Genomic DNA, 20793 nt, shown 5'->3' with positions numbered 1-20793 from the left:
TACACCGAGCATCTACATATGTAACGTTCTTCTGTCTCTGGCTCAAACTGGTAGAGTTGGAAGATCCAATCCTCTGGGGGGAGAGAGTCCGCTCTGTATTTGCCTGTCTCGATCCGTAGTTGGTGTGATGATGTATAGAGTTGCCCGATGGCACTTCGGACCCCATGGGACAGGTGTACATCCATGTATCTCAGGCATATAATGAAGCCATCAGGTTTGAGGCATAGGAGGTGCTCTCGGTAAAAGGACATCTTCCCCAGATCCTCGATCGGTAACACCCATGTTGGCTATGTGTAGCTGAATAATATCCACCCTGATGGCACTGTTCAACTCCTCCCAGCTAATCTTTAGGCAGGGGCAGTCCAGACTATATTCTAGGGGCGGGAGGTGGTCCACGTGTAGCCCATGCAGCTGCTGCAGCCAGGCCTGAGTACGAGCGTACTAGCATTTAGTGTCCCCTTGTGATGCGAGTTGTTTGGATGATTCTAGTGCGAGGTAGGACTATCTATGTCGTAGTAAGATCCAAAGCCTGTGTAGGAAGGTCACCATTTGAGATAGGGCCTTTGCCACAATAGGTGGTGCTCCCAATTCTGCCCTCACGATCTCGTGTGGTATTGATGGTTTACTCTTGATCAACCAGGAGATCATCATCACCAGGGGGCATTCCATTTGCTCCCACCCTTCGTATCTCTCCTCCCCTTCGAGAAATGACTGATCTTGTGTGGTTCACAGTGTATGGTAGAGGCTAGAACCCCATATCGGGACCCCATATAGAAGTGCTAGTGTAACCAAGGTATCAAAGAGCCATAGCTTTGTCCGAGGTTCCTAAAATTGTAGACATGCGCACTGGTTTTCCATGGATCCCAGGGCACTGTAGTCATGTGTCAGTCTATGTTTGCCGCAGCCTTCCTCACGGTGAATCTAGGCCATGAGATTGTGTTCTCCAGGTAAACATATTTTTGGACCACCTCAACTATATCCTCTCCGTATTTGAAGTGGGGCACTGACCAGCGGATCCATTGGGTGGATGTGTTGAATACCATGATCTTGGTTTTCCCCACATTCACTTTGAGGTCTCTATCCTGGCAAAAGGTCCATAATGATTTTAGGTGGTGTTGTAGTCCCTCCGATGTGCTAGAGAGGAGAACTATATCATTTGCATATTGTAGCATGGGTATCAGCGTCCCCCCCAGGCAGGACCCCTCCCCTCCAAGTCTGTCCACATAATCTGATATCTCGTCAATGTAGAGCCCAAACAGGGTGGGGGAGAGGGGGCATCCCTACTTTACACTAATAGTGCTAATAATCTTCTTTGACAGCCCTCCCGGTGCTCAGATCCGTCAGACTCGTATAAAGCCAGGGTTCTCCATCTCATCTATGTCGTGACTTCGAGCGTTTGCAGTCTCTGCATGAGTCTGGCTCGAGGAATTGTATCAAAGGCCTTGCAGAAGTCCACAAAGCAACAATACACCCGATTTCTGTGTGCCCTATTCTCTTCAATGATGGCTCGGAGTGTGAGGATGTGGTCAACTGTAGAGTAGCCTCTCCTAAAGCCGGCTTGCCCCCATGCCCTAGTGTTGGTTTGTCTCCGCCCATTTGCTTAGCTCTTGCTCTAGGATGGATCCGTAGAGCTTAGCCAAACCATGACCATCTGGTAGTTTGTGGGGACCATGGTGTCTCTAGCCTTTAGGATTGGTACTATTGTATTAGCTGACTAACTGGATGGGAAGCCTTCATGTAGTGACCTATTGAATAGGTGGTCTAAGAGGAGGGCAATGGTCTGTCTAGCGAATGAGAGGTGTTCTGCTACTAGTCCTATGTGGTCCTGGGCCGTGGGCGGCCATTCTAGAGTCTATCAATGGCATCACGAACCATTTCAGTCTTGAAGGAGATGGAGGCAGTTGGCCTGTCCTCTAGCGGTTGAGGTAGGGGGGTTGTCTTAGCATGTGGTACAGTGAGGTGGCGTAGCTATGCCACGTTTGTGGGGAGGTAATGGGTGTCTCTACTAGGGGTGCTTGGAATGCCTTCCACATCGTAGGAATAACTGATAAAACTCACACTCTAGCCTGGATAGGTATGCCCGCTTCTTCCTTCGCACTAGGCGATAGCAGATTGTGCGAGCTTGGCGGAGTGTGTATTTCCCTTCGGCTTCCCCTTGTTGTGGGTGGAGGCGAGTTTCCTTGCATTCCTCATCGTACTAGCTATTCCGCGAGGAATTCTTGCTAGGAGGGGTGGAGTGGGGGTGTGTGTGGGGAAAGTACGCGGCGACTGATGTGTGAATGGTTCTAGCCAGTTGTGTCCTAAACTCCTCCAAGGGTGTGTGTGGGTCCATCTCCTATAGGTTCCAGTTCAGATGATCTGAGTAGGGACTCGCCATCCTCCTGGTGAAGTGGTATCTAGGTAATCTTTGAGGGCTGCTCACTGGGGGGCGGATCCCCTCGTAATTGCACGTGATGCTGAATTGAAGGTATGCGTGGTCTGTGGCTACCGCTAGTGGGCGTGGTGAGATGCTGAAGGCCTGTATGTTCGAGATCAGGGCAGGCGGCCCTAACAAGTAGTCCACTGTGATGCCTCCTCCCGAGCCTCTGGATGCATTCTTATGTGGAAAGCATGTGAGTGCATCAGACCTAAGCCATCTGGCTAGGCCATTAAGGATGGCTAGTTCGTGTGCCTCTCTGAGTGCTAGTAAATAGTCTCCATACTCAGTGCACTCAGTTGTGTCTTGTGATGTTCGACTAATCCCTAACTCTGGTGCTAGCTCTTGGCACATGTGGTCTTTGCTCTCAAAGAAGGGGACTTGGCTTTGCGCTGTGTGGGTGTTGAAGTCCCCTATTAGCAAGACATCTCCTATGCTGGAATAGTGCATGATATCCTCATATAGGGGTAGGTATAGGGACAGCCCTCCCGGTGTCGCATACAAGAAATTTATCGAGGCAAAGTACCATACTGCGACATATATATCCCATGTTTGTATGTATCCTGATCCACATGAAACAAGCTTCATCTTCCCTCTCCATGACTTGTACGATGTGTTGTAGCTCTTCCCTATAGAGTACTGCCACACCCCCCCCCTTTGACCCTCTGGTTCCCCCTCGAGATCTGGCTCGAGGGTGGCACACTGACTCCTATTTGTAGCCTCTCACTGTTGGTAGGTGCATACCTAGGCTTTGGTGTGTCTATGTATACATGACTATGTCCTTGCCCATGAATGTTTCCTAGAAGAGCCCAACATCTATTCTCATGGCTCCATTACAATTCCACACTGCAAATCTCAATTGTTTCTCATAGGCCGCGCTCCGTCATTGGCGCTTCTCCATGATGATGATGCACTCGTCCCTATAGACCGCCCATTTGCTTGCCTTGCATGCCTCTATGATCTGTGGCATACATTCTCGTCTATGTGCCACTTTGGCTGGGGTGAGGTCATCTTCTGGATATATTTTCTATCCTTTGAGAATTGTTCTTTTGGAGAGGAAGGCGTGTCATGACTCTAAGTCATTAAATTTCAGAATGAGGGTTTGACTCCTTGCCTACCCTCCATACCTTTTCCACGAGAGAGGCCCGGGGAGTCCACCTTCTTACAGAACATGTAAGATACCATGTGAGTTTAAAAGAAAGGGTATTAAATTTAGTAAAATTTATAGGATTATATTTACAAAAGGGATTTTTTAATTACAATTTGAAAAAAAAATCGTAAGTTTAGTAAAGTAAAAGGGGTCTTTTTAAGGCCTTATAATATATAAAGAATGGGTAATTCTTAATATCCTTTGAACGCATGTTATATAGATGATTTCTGATAGGTGGACCCCTTAGGGAGAGAGGGGTCCTCCACCCCCATTTTCTCACAAATGCCTTTTGCATCCTCCATAGAGTTGTTTCCTCTTTCCACCCGACCACCCTAACATGGAGGGATCTGATTTTCCTCCTCTTCTCTTCCTTGATGGCTGCGTTGATGAACTCCTCCTTCGTGGGGGTCTTTTTTGCTACTTCAATCCATTTGGAGTGTTCCATTGTGTCCGCTTGTGCTTGTTTCACGACTGCTATCCATGTGTTGATCTCCTTCATCATTTGGTTCTTCATCTCGTTGATTTCTAACTTGACCTTCTCAAGCATTAATTTTGTGATCTCCCCTTCTTCCTTCCTAATGAGGTCGAGTTGGCTCTTGTAACTGGTAATTTCCTGTTGGAGTTCTGCAATGGCTTGGTTCCTCTCTCCAAGAGAGGATTCGATATCCATGTGCCAAGATGTGAGGTGAGCTCTGACCTCTTCATAAATTTCATTCTTCCATTCTTGCATCTTGCAGATTATCTCCTCCTTTACCTACTCGATGGCAGCTTTGTCACACATGGTCCTCATCATTTCCTTGATGTTGTCCATGTCTTGGTCTGCTCGATGGTGGCTTCATCACACATGGCCCTCATCATTTCCTTGATGTTGTCCATGTCTTGGTCTTGGATCTTACAGATGTCGTGGAGCGCCTCATTGCTCTTTTGTACATGGGTGTCTTTCACCTTGTCGTCAGCGCTATTCCAAAGGGCTGAGTATTTTTCACTCTTTTCCCCTCGCATATGTGGGGACACTCTTCGGTCTTTCTTGGAAGACCATGACATCTCTGTGGGCAGGTTCTACACCTCAGTGGGCAAGTCTCGATGGGCAAGTTGTTCTGCACCTTAGGTGTAGTTTGTGGGGCCCATGTTTGGGGGGGGAATGCGTTTCAACGATGCGGACCGGGGAGCCTCGAACCAAGGTGGGTGACTCAAACCCCCGGGGGGGGGGGGGGGCTGGCTGGCTCAAGCCAAGGCGGGTGGGGTTGGTGACTTGAACGTGATGGGAGTCGAACGTGGGCAGATGGGAGTCGGACGTTGGGAGTCGAACACGGAATTGGACACGATGGGAGTCAATGGACAGTGGCTCGGACGCGATGGGAGTTGGACAGCGGCTCAGACGCGATGGGAGACTTACCAGTTGCGAAGACCAACGAGGTTGTTGTGAGCGATTATGAGCTTCAAAGTGCCATGACGATGGGATGTTTACTGAGCCAGCAAAAGCAAAGGCTCTAACCAGATGACTTCACAGAGAGCCAGAAACTCTAATCATCAGAATCTGTGATGGACGATCGACGATCAAGTTTGGCTAGAATAGGGGACAGGAAACTGAATAGCGACTGTGTGAGTTGCAAGACAGTGATGGCGACAAGGAAGCTCGAAGAGGACACAGGCGATGCAGGCGATGGCATGAAACTAGTTTTGAGAGAGAGAGAGAGAGAGAGAGAGAGAGAGAGATTGGCTTTAAGAAAAGGGGGGAAGACTTTATGGAAAAAGAAGAAAAAAAGGAAGAAGAGAGGGGTGTGTGTGTGTTTGAATATGTGAGAGAGTGTGCATGGGTTGATTATTGTATAGAGAGAGGGGGTATTTGTTATGAATCATGATGAAGCAAGATGGTAGTGGCTTGTGGATAAATACATGTATGGGTTCCAACTCCCCCTATGCATGTCAGTTGTTTGCTAGTTATGGGCCCATGATGGCTTTGAGATGGAGAAAGGTAATGCCGCATCTTATCAAAGCATTTTAGAGCTTCATCACCTGTGACTATTTTGCATATTTCCTGCAATTAGTACAGTCCAAGAGAATCCATCATGAACAATATGTTTGTCAAGCACTTGTGCTTTTGTAAGAGCACCACATTAGCATACATAGTTATTAAAGTGCTTGCAACATAGGGGCTTCTTTCAAGTAACCCACGTTTGCAAATGTCCTCATGTAGACTTGTGCCCTTGAATAGATCCTTTCGCTTTTGCACAAGCCTTCATCAGTCCCACAACATGAGTAGCCTTCCTTTGGAAAGTAAACTCCTTCTCCTTTTGAGGCTCCCCTTCTCTCAATTTAAGTGTAGACATTGATTCAAATTTTTTGACCTCTTCAAAAACCTAGGTTGGATTGTACCAGCAATTGAACCACAAGGCATCTACTGTCACTTTGTGCTTAAAAACTTGAAACCTTGCACTGGCCCCGGTGGTTAAAGCGGGTCGAAAGAAAAAGCCACGTCCCTACGAGAGCTCACAAGATTTCATGTTTTGCAGATGTGGAATACGTCATGACTCATAGTAAAATATATTGGGGCAAACTAACCTTGTTGTTGCAATTGTCCCATCATTGAGAGGGATCTTTGAACTCGATGTTGTCAGCTTTGGGATGGTGTTGTTGGAGCTTATCATTGGGTGGTGGTTGATCGATGAATCTTTGTCAAGTTTCTTCCAAAGATTGGAGAAGTGCAGAGGAGCACCTAATTTTCATACTGCACACTATCTTGGTTTTTCATGCTCAATAGCCTTAGGGCCACTATCGCAACTTGCAAGAATGGGTAGCTCACTTCTCCACCTTTGTCGAGATTTAAAATTTTCCACACACACACACACACACACACACATGCGTGCACATGCGGGTAAGTTCAATATACACACTTTCTTAGATCTATCTTTCTCTTTCTCTATCTTCCCTTGCATTTCCCACGCTACCTGAACATTAATTTAGACAAGGTGTGTTTATATTCGTTGATTCAAAGACGTATCTATCTATCTATCTATCTCCCTCCCCTTGCATTTCCCTCTTTTGAGCACCAATTTAGACAAAGTGTGTTTATGTTTGTTGACTCATAGGCCTAGACACGTGTAAGTGCGTAAACCTGCACAAGAGCATTTAGAGAGAGACCTTCATTTCGAACATGCCTAGAGCATTTCAAAGCTTTATCATGATGTCCATGTCCAGATATCGAGTAGTTAGGACAATCCAAGAGACTACATGTGGTGCTATAAGCTTTTTTGAACACTTCTTGCACTTTTACAAGCATAGCACACTTAGCATACATGCTCTCTAATGTAGTGCCTAGCACAAAACCACCAGTTTTCTATTAGCCCCAACCTATGAACCTTAGCTTGTATCACACTTATCTCATATCCACATCAAACCTTATCAACTCACACTTACAAAAAGGTATGGTGGCAACACTACATGGGAATATTCATTATCTCAAGAGAAATGCATAATAAATTGTGCTAGCATAATCCAGAAATAGAAATCTAGCTCATAAAGTGCTTACTTTGTCTCTTGTGAAGCTTTGAACTTACCCACATTCTCTTGCCTATCATCATTTCCATTTGTATAGTCAAAATCTACATAAACATTCTCTTGCCTATCATCATTTCCATTTGTATAATCAAAATCTACATAAACATTACTCTTTGGAAAATAAGGTGCAATGTTGCTTTGAAGTAACTACACAACATTTCAAATCCCATTTTTACTATTGTTGTCATTCCTTATATCCAACAAGAGGCACTTGAGAGAGTACACCACATTTCAAGATGATCAGGAAATGGCATCACCATGATCATTGCTTTTGCCATGTATAAGTATTACTCACTTAGAAATGAGCTCCTACACTCCAAGGCCCATAGGAAGCATATGTAGAAGATATTTCTGCCTTTGATCACAAAGAAGCCATGGAATTACTATCATTATGAGAACATTATGGATGCACACACCTATTAATCAATAATCATGCAAGGTTATGAGATTATCACATTTATTTAGGACAAAAATAGATGCACCTTTACTAAGAATATCACATTTATTTAAGACGAAAATAGATGCACCTTTATTGATGACTAGGATATGCTAATGTTTTGCACAAGCATCTCTCAGTGCTAGAGCCGAAGTTGAGCCCAAGAGTGTTGTTGATTGGTCCTAGTGTGTTGCTAAAATCATGGATGTGGAAATGGAGAGAGTCCTTGGTACCTTACTGAAAATTATCTTGCTCTTAGATAAACCATTCATTGAAGGGGAGGCATTATTTGTGCTCAAGTCTATGAAGAGGGGAAGTCCCTTAGTATTTATGGGTTTTAGGTAGAGCTCTGTCTTGCTTTGCAACTTTCAAGATGCACGCTTCAAAGATCTGACTAGCTCAAGTTATTGGACCATGAGTACCTCAAACCTTTTGGTTCAAAGAATTGTGTACATGTATGTATGAATACAAAAGTAGATGTAATATTGAGTAATGTGTGTGCGCGGAGGGGTGTGTGTGAGTCATATGAGTATGTAAAGAAAGAGCAAGGATAAGTATTATGTGATATGTGTCTATGTATGCACTATGTGTATGAGTACATATGTACATGTGGCAAATGTTTCTATATATATCCTATAACTTATAAATATTGTAGCAAGTTTAATATATTTCTTTCAATATTTGTTTTGTATGAATGGCAAAAGAGCCTTTTGTTGGTGAAGAAAAAATTTTGGAGTTAAAACTCAACCTACTCGAGTTTTTAAAAAATATACGAAAAAATAAAAGTATAGCTATTTGGCGACATATAGCCACTAAAATCATCTATGGTTATCATCAGTATTGCCCTCATCATCATTATTTCCACCTTCCTCATTCGTAGTAGAGGTGCCACCCTCATTGTTCTCTGGCTCATTGTTGTCAGCTTCCACATCCTTGCTTGATTCTTCCTCTTCCTTCCACATCCTCACTTGATTCTTCCTCTTCAAAAGAATCTTCTTACTTGTGAGCTCTTATTAAAGAATCCAAGGCCGATTGAGGTAAGGTCTTCGAGCCTTTGGAAGAGGTTATGTTGCTATTAGTGTCATCCCACTAGGTGGAATTTGGAAATCTATTTGCCTTGCCATGGTCAAGAAGTGAAAACTTGTCCTTGGCGTGCCTAGTATAAGTGCATGTCATCATGCAATTTGTTTGGTGTGGGCTATGAGGTGGATTAGAAGAGAAGAAGAGAAGACAACAATAGAAGTATGAAATAGAAAATGAACCAAAAGATGTATATTTATATGAAACCTAGTATTGTTAGTGTTTAAGAGGAATTCACATGGTTTTATATACATGCCCATTTTGACCCTTCTCTTCACCTTGTCATGTGCCATCCTGCATGTGTAGTCATTGCAAATGTGTTTCACCACTTTTCCTTATTATGCACATGAATTTGTTGTCTAAGAGGCTTAGGCATTGCGGTAGCCTTAGCATTCTCCAATGTGATGAAGCGATAGAAGGTGCATCTATAAAACCAATCAAACATTTCTACAATATAGCTTTTCTTGACACAACCACCTTCATGATAAGTGCTCTTGAAATATGCACCAGAGCCCGAGACTTTTCCATACCTTGGGTGCTCCACATTTCCAAAGACCCATACTTTCCCAAAAAATATTATCCATGAGCATAAAAAATGTGTTGCAAAGGTATGGAGCATTGATATTAGATTTGAAGCATCAACATATCCAAATATTAAAGTGTGCAAGTAGTAGAGTTTAAGGCGTACCATATAGTGGGTGATGTTGGTTTCTCCCCATGCATTGATAACTAGCTTTGTAAAATCATTTACCATTGTATGAAATTCAACTTGAATGGAACGATTTGTTGATGGTTTTAGCATTATACACACTAGCTTATCAAAAGAATGCCAAGGGCGTTTTTAAGACTAGGGTCTCTTTCCAAATCTGCAATGCATTTACATAAATCTTTCTATAGCTTTCACTTTAACTTTGATGGCTTGCCAATCATATTGCTTATGAATCTCTTTGCCTTCATTCCACTCATTTATATTTTCTATGCTATGTTATAAGTTAGGCCTTCTGGTCCTTTTTAATATTTACCTTGCCTCCATGTACACCTAATGAATTTAATAGCTCCTTAACTTTCTCAATAGATATTGCACCTCTAGAGGGAGGTCTAGAGGGAGGTTTCATTGTGTATATATAATTGATATGCAACTTTAATAACATGTCAAATATGCGCATGAGGCAATGCAAAGTGCAAAAATGGGCATTCCAAATGTTACTTAAAAATATGGCTTTCCAATTCTTGTCAAGACGTGACCTATTTGGTGGTGCCTTTCTATTGCATCCCAATGATCCTTCCTTCCACGTAACATTATCTTCCCTCCCATGCAACATTATCTATGGTCTCAAGAGAATTATTTGTTTTCATGCAAAATGGACAAGGCAAAAATGTTGATGCCTTCCTATTACAATTGAACATACACTTTAGAGTCTTGAGATCGCCGTCCAAGTGCCAATTAACATTGAGTTCTCTGACTTCTTCCACATAGAGCATCTCTCCACTTGGTTGCTTGGAAATCATATCCGAATATAGAGTGCCTTGAAAGATCCAAGAGAGAACATGATTGGTCTCCTTGGGCACTTTAGCTGCTACTAGCCACCAAATTTCCTTTTCTGACTGTACACTAAATGGTTTGACAAGCATGCTATCTTTTGCAAAGGCCATGGTATAATTCAGCAATAGGTCTACCCTCTCCAACTTGTGTCCCTTTACTATTTGCGTCAAGCGTAATAACAAACTCTAAGGTTGAAACAAAACTCGACAATCATAGTTGGTACAAACTTAGAAGGAACAAGTATACTATATTGAATCCATAATGTTAGATTAGGATAAGTCAATACCTTTTGAGCATTACACCTTGTAGAAACAATCCATGGCATATTGCAACTTAATGAAGCCAACAAAAATATTGTTGAACTTAGTCATAAGAAATCGTTTCGGCTTTAGCTCCTCCAAATCTATTTTGTCGATGATAAAAAAACTTTCCTATTGAAATAGCAATGGATTTATTTGGTGCTCATCTTACATCTCTTAGTTGAAATGGACGGGGCAAAATCATGTGCTTTATTTTGTTATGAGCCAATGTAGTTGTTATCGTACTGTATATGGCCTCATAGCCTTGTCGACTAGCCTGAGCTATATCACATGCTATTTGAGCTTCTTCTACATATAAACTATTAAGAACATCTATAAGAATCTCATTCAAAGTAGTAAGCTAAAGGGATCGATGTTGAGGGTCTCTCAAAATTCCAATCAAATGCTTGTATTTTAGAAGCTCCATTTGCTAGCACTCACCTTGGCCTCCAGCATCATGGAAAAGTTTCAAACAAAAAGTAGTTATTTTTAGGGAATAGAGTAGATTCAAATTGTCCTTCAATAGAAAATGACAAACCTTAATGCTTTACATATCTTTTCCATGTCCCACCATTCAAGGATAGTGATAGCATTGAAAGTAATCGACATTTTCTTTCCTTATAACCCATAGGAGTTTGCTTGCACCTTTGTAACTTTACTTCTACAATATTCTTCTCCTTCTCCATTTGCTCCAAAAGTGATTTTAATAAAGCACTCTCCTCCTCTAAGGTTGAATTTTTTTGCATGTCCATTGCTATATCTTGTCCCTTGTGTTTATATTGCTTCAAATTTTCTTCAAGCTTTTGCACTTTGATTTATTGATCTTGTAGGGCTTTTTACAACACATTTGAAGAACTCTAGGATTGTAATAAAGATTGATAACTGCTATATAACATTGATTGATAATATTGATGTCTTCTCAAAACATGGCTGATGCATATATAATATAATGTTTTGAAAATGCTGATGTGGCAATTAGGAGGATTAGTGGAGCATAAAGCATAAAGTAGGTATGTAACTACCTCTATAGGGTCCCACGTATCACATGTGTGGGTATTAAAAAATATGAGCTAATTTTGAGGACTTTCAATGCAAACAGATGTATAGAAAATTAGTATTTCAATTTGCAATATGATTTGGTGCCTTTTGAAAAAGACACTATTTTTTATAAAAAAAATTTAAAACCCATTTTGAAGACAAAAATAAATCCGAGTTGTTGATGTTGCACTTTTGGAAAAGTGGTGGTCCCTTCTTGGAGGATAAGATGATGTAAAGGGCCTTTATTGCAAAAAAGTATATAGAAAATGAGTATTTCAATTTGCTATATGATTCAGAAAAAGAAACCCGATTTTTACAAAAAAAATATTTTTAAAAACTTGAAACAAAAATAAATCCAAATTGCTCATGTGGCACTTTTGGAAGAGTGGTGGTTCCAACTTGGAGAATGAAAATGGCTAATTACTAGGGCGAAAAGAAAGGGAGACCCCCATCCTTTCTAAGTAGAGTCCATCACAAAAAGTGGGTGGAGTCTAGGAATGTAGAGGGGCCAGAGGAAAAAAAGGCATGAAATAATGACTATTAGAGAGGGACTAATCGAAGATTAAGGATTCCTATTCAATTTCTTACGAGGCCTTTTCTGAGTCCATATTCCCCCTAATGATGAAGAAGGCCTGTGATGGCAATCTAATGATTTTGGTACTCTATATGGATAATATGTTGTTTTTATTGGGAGTGCTCATGATGAGCTACATGTCTTGAAAATTCAACTCAAGAAGAGCTTTGAGGGGAAGGAAATAAAATAGACCCCATATATTCTTGGAATGCGCATCATGCGCAATCGCTCTAAGAGTCTAAGGGGGTCCTTTACTTATCACAGAAGGAGTAGATCCAGAAGGTCCTTTAGTGGTTTTACATGCAAGATGTTAAGCCTATTGGTTATCCTTTACCTTTTGCTCATGCTCCCATTGGAGCTTCTCCCTGGCATATAGGAAGTGTGTGTGTGTGTGTTAACTCTTTGTAATTATATTAAATCATTTACTCAAACTTTTGTATGAAGTATGATGAGAGAGAAGGGAAAAACAGAGAGAGAGAGAGAGAGAGAGAGAGAGAGAGAGAGAGAGAGAGAGAGAGAGAGGGAAGTAAGTTAAGAAAAAAAGGTAAGTGAAAAAATGTGACAAAGAGATGGGAGACATAAAATAGGGGAGGGGGGAAGTCAATAGAAGAGAGAGGATGAAGAATCCTACCATGCTAAACCTGAATACCTTACGAAGCTGCTTGGTAGTACCAAGCTATTGTAAAGCATCCTAGTGCTCCTTATACATGACACTAGTTCATTTTGTGGAAGCCAAAACAAGAATGGAGTAATCATGTATGTATATTAAAATTAAAATTAATTTATCCTACATGGAAATTCAAGACTAAATATATGGAAAAATAACTAAAATATTGAAGTTATATTTGATAGAGTATATTGCTTATTATGGCCTTTATGATAGTGGATCCCTATAAGCATTCATTGAGGGCATGCTTAGTGGGAGACTATGATGCTAGCCAACATGGTTGAGCTTTTCTTTCAAAAGGGATGAACCATGTGCATTGAATTCTCTCTCAACAGAGCAAGCTAATCTTTTGCATTAGATGCATCACATTCAATGCATGTATTAGTTTCTATAAGGCTACTATCTACATATCATCCATGCCAAGCATCCCCCCAAACCCTTGCCCACTAGTTGTAGAACATAACATGTTGTTTGGACACATTTCACACATCCCCACATCCCTTGGCATATCGACAAACTAGAACTTGTGTTCCAAGTTCGAAGAGAAGTACTAGGATCATATATCCCTTCCCATATAACTAAGAATGCTTTCAAATCTACCTATTTGACTGTTTGGAACATGTCATGTTTATGTTCCAAAGCAACCTATCATTCACCACATCACCTATAACATGTTTCTTATTTTATCTTGCACATGTCCTTGTCTAGCTTCTTTGATCATATAAAATGCAACTATGGTGTGTGTCATGTCCAGCCTCTTAAAAGGTAGATATGATCGACAATGTGGTCTTCATGATGCCTCTATCCATGCCACATTAAGGACTTGGTTTAATCATTATAGAGTTGCTATATCAATTCTAGCCATAACCGTGCATGAATAACCAATCGCAACCAAAACACTTGATAATCAAGCATTAGCATAGAAGTCTACCTACACATGGTTAATGGTGAATGTATACTATGGATTGATCTATTGGAAGCTCCATCATGTGTTTAGGTTATAGATCTAAATTGTAGTTAAAGTGTTCGAAATGAACTAATATTAATAACGGTAAAAGTCTACATGCATTGTTAAAACATTTTTTACGATTGATTGAAATATTTTATTGATATATATTAATGTAGTAATTCAGTATTAAATTGTTTACTCTTTTTATAAAATCAATATTTATGTTTTACACACACACACACACACACACACACACATTTTAATGTGTAATATAATATTTTTATTGATATTAGTAATGTTATAATTTTTAATTATTTTATTAATATTTAATTTTTAATATAATAAAATATTTTATTTATATTAATCACATAATATTAGTACTACTATGAAAGCATAATGATATTGTTATTCCACTTAACGGTATATTATTTTAAATTGGAAATATTATTTTATGTATGTACATTTATACCTCATATTTTAATGAGAATTAGTCATATTAAATTTTTTAATTATAATAACACATTTTATTTATGTTAATAATGTAATAAAATTATTTATATGTTGTATCTTGAGCCTCTCTCTACACGACGGTGCGCTCTCCAACCAATCTCTCTCTTCTTTTGCTTGCCACATGGAACAACTTGCAAACATTGCCATGACCAATAAAAAGATAAACTACAGCTATATACTTGAAAGATTGATAGATTAAAGTTTGCTCATGTCTTCCCATCTTTGTGACCTTTAAATAAGTAATCATTTAATGATGGGTTCGAGTATAAGATGGATGGTGTGATACAAGTTTTATATACTTGCATTGTGGCCTTTGAATAGCATATCATATTAGTAAGTGCTCAGGGCTTAGAAGAACATATCGAGTGTTAAATTAATTTCTTCCTTCTCTTGGAATAGTTATACCTCAATGGTGTGATACAAGTTTATATATTTGCATTGTAGCCTTTGAATAGCATATCATTTTATATAGTGATCGGGGCTTAAAAGAACATATTGAGTGCTAAATTCTTTTTTGGTTTCTCTTTGAATGGCTTTGCAAGAAGCTTGGCTTTGCAACATGCATTGGTGAATATGCACATTAGTCTTATAGGTTTTTGAAAAAAGATGTAAGACAATTGAACGTGTAGGCTTATTTCTTTATAGACCCAGCGACGCGGGGCAATGCGAGTGAGTTTAGGGTGGAGGATTAGAAAAAGAAGCTCTCTTTGCGTGTGTGGAGGGCGGACGGGCGAGTGGGGACACCCAAAGAGCGTGAACAAGCTGCAGGAATATCTATATTAGGCAAAATGGAGGAGGAGGAGGAGGGAGGAGGAGGAGGAGGAGGAGGAGGAGGAGGAAGCGGCCAGTACCAGCCCAAAAGTACAAAAAGCTTCGTTCGGGTGGAGGCGCGGCCTGCAGCAGACTTCTTTCTTAGCACACCTATGCGTGTCCTGAATAATTCACATCGAGAGAGAGAGAGAGAGAGAGAGAGAGAGAGAGAGAGAGAGAGAGAGCAGCTTCATCAGCCTCGCCTTTGGCCTGCACCCGGCCCCCCTTGGCCGTCGCCCAACGTTATAATATGTGGCCCTCTCCCACCCCCACCACCACCACATGGCTCCTCATCTCCGCCGCAATCACCTTGCTTCTCGCCTTCCCCCCCCACCCGTCCATCGCTGAACCACGTACTTTACGCTTAGCCAATCTGGAATATCATTTGGAATAACAGTGCTTACCTCATATTCATGGACCATTAATTACATAGCTGTCATCTCTATAGGCTATGGACATCGAGAGAATTGATTGCATTAAAGTAGAATACCGATATCATTTCATAGACCATGACCCATCAGATATACCTCCAAAGTTGACTAATACTGGACCCATGGAACGGTATAAGAATAGATACCTAATGCCATGATCCATGGCTAGATACCGCATTTGCTTTTACATGTTTAGGATCAAGTTCAAAGACACTTAATTAGGATCAAGCTCAATTATAGCACTCAATCCCGTTCAACTTTGCCATAAATCTTGATCCACGTCGTTAGTCCCCACCGTTCTCTTTGCCATGCCATTGCCATCGACATGATCAAATATGAGCTAGGTAGAAATGGTAACGTTAAAAATTTTACTTGCAAATTATCTGACCTACTCTATCGAGTACACGGCAGCAATGAGAAGCTATGAAAATATAATTGGGATCTAACCTTTTCTCAAAGGTTGGCTAAGTTAAGTGAATAAACATCGTTAATTAATTGCTCAAACGATGAATTAGGTTGCAGCGAGAAACTAAGATACAACTGATCGTCATAATAACAACTAAGACACTGTTAATCGTCATAATAAAAAGAGCTCCATGACTCGAAGCACTGGCTGACTATTGATCATAATGTGCTTCTTAAAATGATTGTTACAGCGCCTTACTATAGCTTTGCAAGGGATGCAACCCAAGTGCAGCTTGCGCCACATCAAGTTTTTGATTACATAATTGTGGGCGGAGGGACCTCCGGATGCCCATTGGCCGCCACGCTATCAAGTACTTATAGGGTAATAATGCCAAGCTTCATAATTAATGTTCATACAATTCATGCGCATATGAACTCCATGTATGTCATCAGTGTTCGCAGGCTTTCTTTGAGTAGTAAGTGTTGATTTTGTACTGTGCTGTGCTCTGCAAGGTCTTGTTGCTTGAAAGGGGAGGGCTACCATACGGAAACGAGAATATCACACGACTGGAGAACTTCCCTCGCACACTGGCAGATACACGCCCGGACTCGCCAGCTCAGCGATTCGTATCGACTGATGGCGTCATAAGCTCACGAGCGCGTGTCCTGGGGGGTGGGTCTTGCCTGAATGCAGGTTTCTACACACGTGCCAGCCCAGCCTACGTGGCAAGCGTAGGCTGGAATGGCTCCCTGGTGAATGAGTCGTATGCCTGGGTGGAGCCCGTGGTGGCACACGAGCCAGCAGTGGGCATCTGGCAAAGTGGGGTTCGAAATGCGCTTCTGGAGGTGGGCATCGTGCCGTACAACGGTCAGACTTACGACCACCTTCCAGGCACCAAGGTGGGTGGATCCATCTTTGACAACGATGGCAACCGCCATACTGCCGCCGACCTCCTCCAATATGCCAACCCACCAAACATCATGGTCCTCCTCCGTGCCACTGCCCAGCGTATCCTCTTCCGCACTGAAGGTACCTTCTAATATTTCTCCCGATATAATCCCAGCTTTTGTGTTATCATAAGAATCATGGCGTAATATGATCGTCGAAAATCGGATAATCTCTTATGCTTTGAAATAGACTTTTGGACGTGTGCCATGCATCGTTGCCAATTTAGCTATTTTTTGTTTAATACGATTGGCATCATTGATGCAAAGAAGTGGAAAAACTATATATGCGAACTTACATCCACTTCTATAATTCAAGTTTTCATCGCTTCCTTTCAACTTTCGGGACACACAGTTGTGGTTTTGCAATTGCTAGAAGATTGGCGGATTAGCATCGTTACGGCCCAATGCATTTGGTGGAGCGACGGAACCTGCAGCTAATGTCCACCAGCATAGCTATCATTAAACTACCAAGAAAAAGCTCCTTGCAGGAGAAATGCACTTCTATGTGATAGATGCCTTTGTGATGGTCATTCGTTACTCGTTTGGTTTTTCTATTTCATCCTTAAATTGTTATTTAGTTATAGTTAATCTGTGCATGACATTTCTTCTTTATTCCACAGGCAGTCCACGGCCCCGGGCATATGGGGTAGTTTATACGGATTCTACGGGAAGAATAGGAGAAGCTACCTTGGATCCTAGCCGCCCAAACAGTGAGGTGATTATATGTGCAGGAGCACTAGGGAGTCCACAGTTGTTGATGTTGAGTGGCATTGGGCCAGCAGACCATCTGCGATCTTTGGATATACCTGTGTTGGTTGATCTGCCCGGAGTGGGCGCCGGCATGGCCGACAACCCAATGAATGCCATTTTTGTGCCTTCTCCGCTTCCAATCGAGACAGCTCTTATCCAAGTTGTTGGGATCACAAACTTTGGGAGCTTCATTGAGGCAGCTAGTGGATTCACTGGTAGACCTGGTGCGCCTGGTGCTGGTCAATTCACAGACGATATACTGAACCTTGGAGTGATGTCACCTCAGGTAAGAACATTGATGCATCGCGCACAATTCAGCTTCCACTTGTCGCCATTCATAGCAGCTCAAGAATACATATGGTCTGCAAGATAGATATCCTCAGTATCCCCTTATAGTCTAGCGCGTAACCTTGTCCAAAAAGTGACAAACTTATGGTGGTAGACTCGAGAGTCAAAGTAGTAGGGCCATACCTAATTAACTAAATGTGGACGCCACCTATGCCAATTTGGAAAATGCGACTTTGAGGTGAGAGAAAAGTCCATACGGAGAGAGAGAGAGAGAGAGAGAGAGAGAGAGAGAGAGAGAGTTGATCTCTCATTAAGCCTTTATAGAGAGAGAATAATTCTTGAGGAGAGAGAAACCTTTTTATACCAATCAACAATTGCCATGCCATCCTAACTTCAAGAAGTTCATGGAGTACCTTCACTTTTAGATGTACTCCATCATCCATGATCCCCCCAAAGTTTTGACATAAGGTTTAAGTGTACTCAAATAAACCAACCTCGCGTTATTGAACTTGATTATGAGAACTTATGCAAGTAGATTTTACCTAGGTACTCTAGCTTGGCTCTAAGCCTCCTCCCATTGCCCATTGTATTTCTGCACTCAAAACTGGTTGCAAACCCGAAAGCCAAGAGAACTTGCAAATTTGACGGAGAGTTCCCAACGTGGATGGCAAATCGAGGCCTGGTTGCAAGCCCAAAAGCCGGGAGAATTTGTAAATTTGACAGAGAGTTCCCACAAATCGAGGCCTGGTGGGAACAGGACTTAAAATAACATGATAGGCATGAGCTTGAGGCAATATGTTTCTTTCTTTCTGTTTTTTGTTATTTTCCAAAACAAAGGGAAGTTTTTTAAAAATTATTTTCCACAAAAAAAAAAGGGGGGAAGAGAAGCGTGCGCGCACACACATGATGAGGACCATGATGAGATATGCAGTGGTCTTGGTATTTGTAATGTGGGCAGATAGGACAGCTAGCAACGGTACCACCTGGGCAGAGGACGGAGGAGAAGATAGCGAGGGTGGTGGAGCAATGGAAGGTGATAGCGGCGGCGGCGGAGGCGGCAGGAGGAGGAGGCGGCGGCGGCATTAACGGGACTGCTGTGCTCGCCGGGGGGTTCATCCTGGAGAAGGTGATCGGGCCGCTGTCAAGTGGGGAGCTGCGGCTGGTGACGAGGGACGTGGGGCAGAACCCAACTGTGACGTTCAACTACTTCGCGGAGGCGGAGGACCTCCGGGCGTGCGTGGAGGGAATCCGCACCATCGAGCGCGTGGTGACGTCCCGCTCTTTCTCGGACTTCAACTTCCCGGAGACAACCACGGACTTCCTCCTCAACCTCACCGCCAGCCTCCCCATCAACCTCCTCCCCAAGCACACCGATGATGACTCCTCCCTCCAGGACTTCTGCCGCGACACCGTCACCACCATCTGGCACTACCACGGCGGCTGCCAGGTCGGCCGCGCCCTCGACCCTGCCTACCACGTCCTCGGCGTCGATGCCCTCCGCGTCATCGATGGCTCCACCTGGAACTTCTCCCCCGGTACCAACCCTCAAGCCACCGTCATGATGCTCGGCAGGTATGTTTTATTATCCCATTTCCCAGCCTGCATCCCATCCGCTAAAGCCAATACACATGCAAGTGTAACTACATGTGAGTAATTCGATAACTAGGCGCTCCGCGCTTAGGCTCCCCCCAGCGTTTCGCACGGGGGTGGGCGCGATTTTTGGGGGGGGGGGGGGGGGGGCTGCCACATGGCACCCGCCCCCCACCTTTCCTTAACTAATAGTATAGATGTCGCAATGATACAATTAGAGGCCCTTTCATTCAATGAAAGTGCGTAGCCTACGAGCTACACATTGTGTATGGTCGTTATCTCAAGTCGCTATGAATCTTTTGTATGCATGTTTAAGGTCTACTATAGTAGTCGTGAAAAAAGAAATTCAAACTTGGCTTGTCTTTCCAACAACTATATTAGAAGGGCAAGCAAATGAACATTTTCAAAGAAGGTCGCAACTATAATCCAAACATCCATCATGTGCATGTTGCATACCCCAAGATAAGGATTTGCACAAAGAGTTTAAGTTTGAACCAAGTAAAACATGTGCCTTAGTCATATATATGTCAATGAAGATTTATATTACTCTTTGTTCATAATTGCTCCTTGGTCTATGTTGCTCGAGCCTCACAACTTGGCCATCTAATTGATTTTGTTTTGAGTAAAGCTCTCACTATGCAAAACTTGTATGATGTATAAGGACGCACATGATTATTTTGCACAACTTCACATCTTGGTCCCGTCCTAACCTTCCCACTAACTCTATATATGGCTCATGACTTCTATATTAGAAAATACATATGTATGCACAAAAAAAATGCTAAAAACTGTTTTATTTCGTTTCTTCATGTAGGTACATGGGAGTACAAATTATCAGGGAACGCTCCCTATAAGCAACTAAAAATGTACCAGGGGTGACCTTCTATTTCAAGTATTGCAATCTCTTTGAAGAAGTACACCAAGCCTAACACATGATGATCATTCAACCCATTAGATACGGTAAAGTAAGTCCATGTTACCTTATATGTCAAATTGAATTTTGTACTCCAATTGGAATCTTGGAAGTGAATGATATCTACTGTGCTTCCATACTTTATCCCATTTCTTCTTTATAGTTCTCATCTTAAAAATATAAACAAATGATAACTTACTTATTTCCTATTATAAGTATAATTTTCTTCAAAAACTACAATAAGTACATTTCCATACTTTTCTTAGGGCATCAGTAAGCTACTAATAATACTTTCATTCATCAACATCTATTGTGTTGACTTGATAAATGAAAATCTAAAAATGGAATTAAGATAATACATTTGATTCAGCATAGATAGACTAACAAATTAATTATATCAAAGAAAACTTAAATTTTTCCGTGGTAGACAGAAAGTTT

At 41.9% G+C, this 20793-nt stretch overlaps 1 protein-coding gene across 1 annotated transcript; it reads left to right on the top strand.

The window, feature by feature from the left end:
- Window positions 1-15280: 15280 nt before the first annotated feature.
- Window positions 15281-20494, top strand: LOC148035582 (protein HOTHEAD-like). Its single transcript, XM_087678824.1, has 6 exons — window positions 15281-15383; window positions 16118-16248; window positions 16380-16896; window positions 17435-17850; window positions 18811-19424; window positions 20257-20494. Exons 1-6 carry the CDS (start codon window positions 15281-15283, stop codon window positions 20294-20296), a joined length of 1821 nt encoding a protein of 606 aa, XP_087534950.1. The 3' UTR covers window positions 20297-20494.
- Window positions 20495-20793: the final 299 nt, after the last annotated feature.

Source organism: Lygodium microphyllum, chromosome 5 (assembly GCF_053477565.2).
Source record: "Lygodium microphyllum isolate KBCC chromosome 5, Lygodium_microphyllum_v1.1.10, whole genome shotgun sequence".
Taxonomy (NCBI): domain Eukaryota; kingdom Viridiplantae; phylum Streptophyta; class Polypodiopsida; order Schizaeales; family Lygodiaceae; genus Lygodium; species Lygodium microphyllum.
The sequence above is the reverse complement of the archived record's forward strand: the minus strand, read 5'-3'. Positions and strand labels throughout refer to the sequence as shown.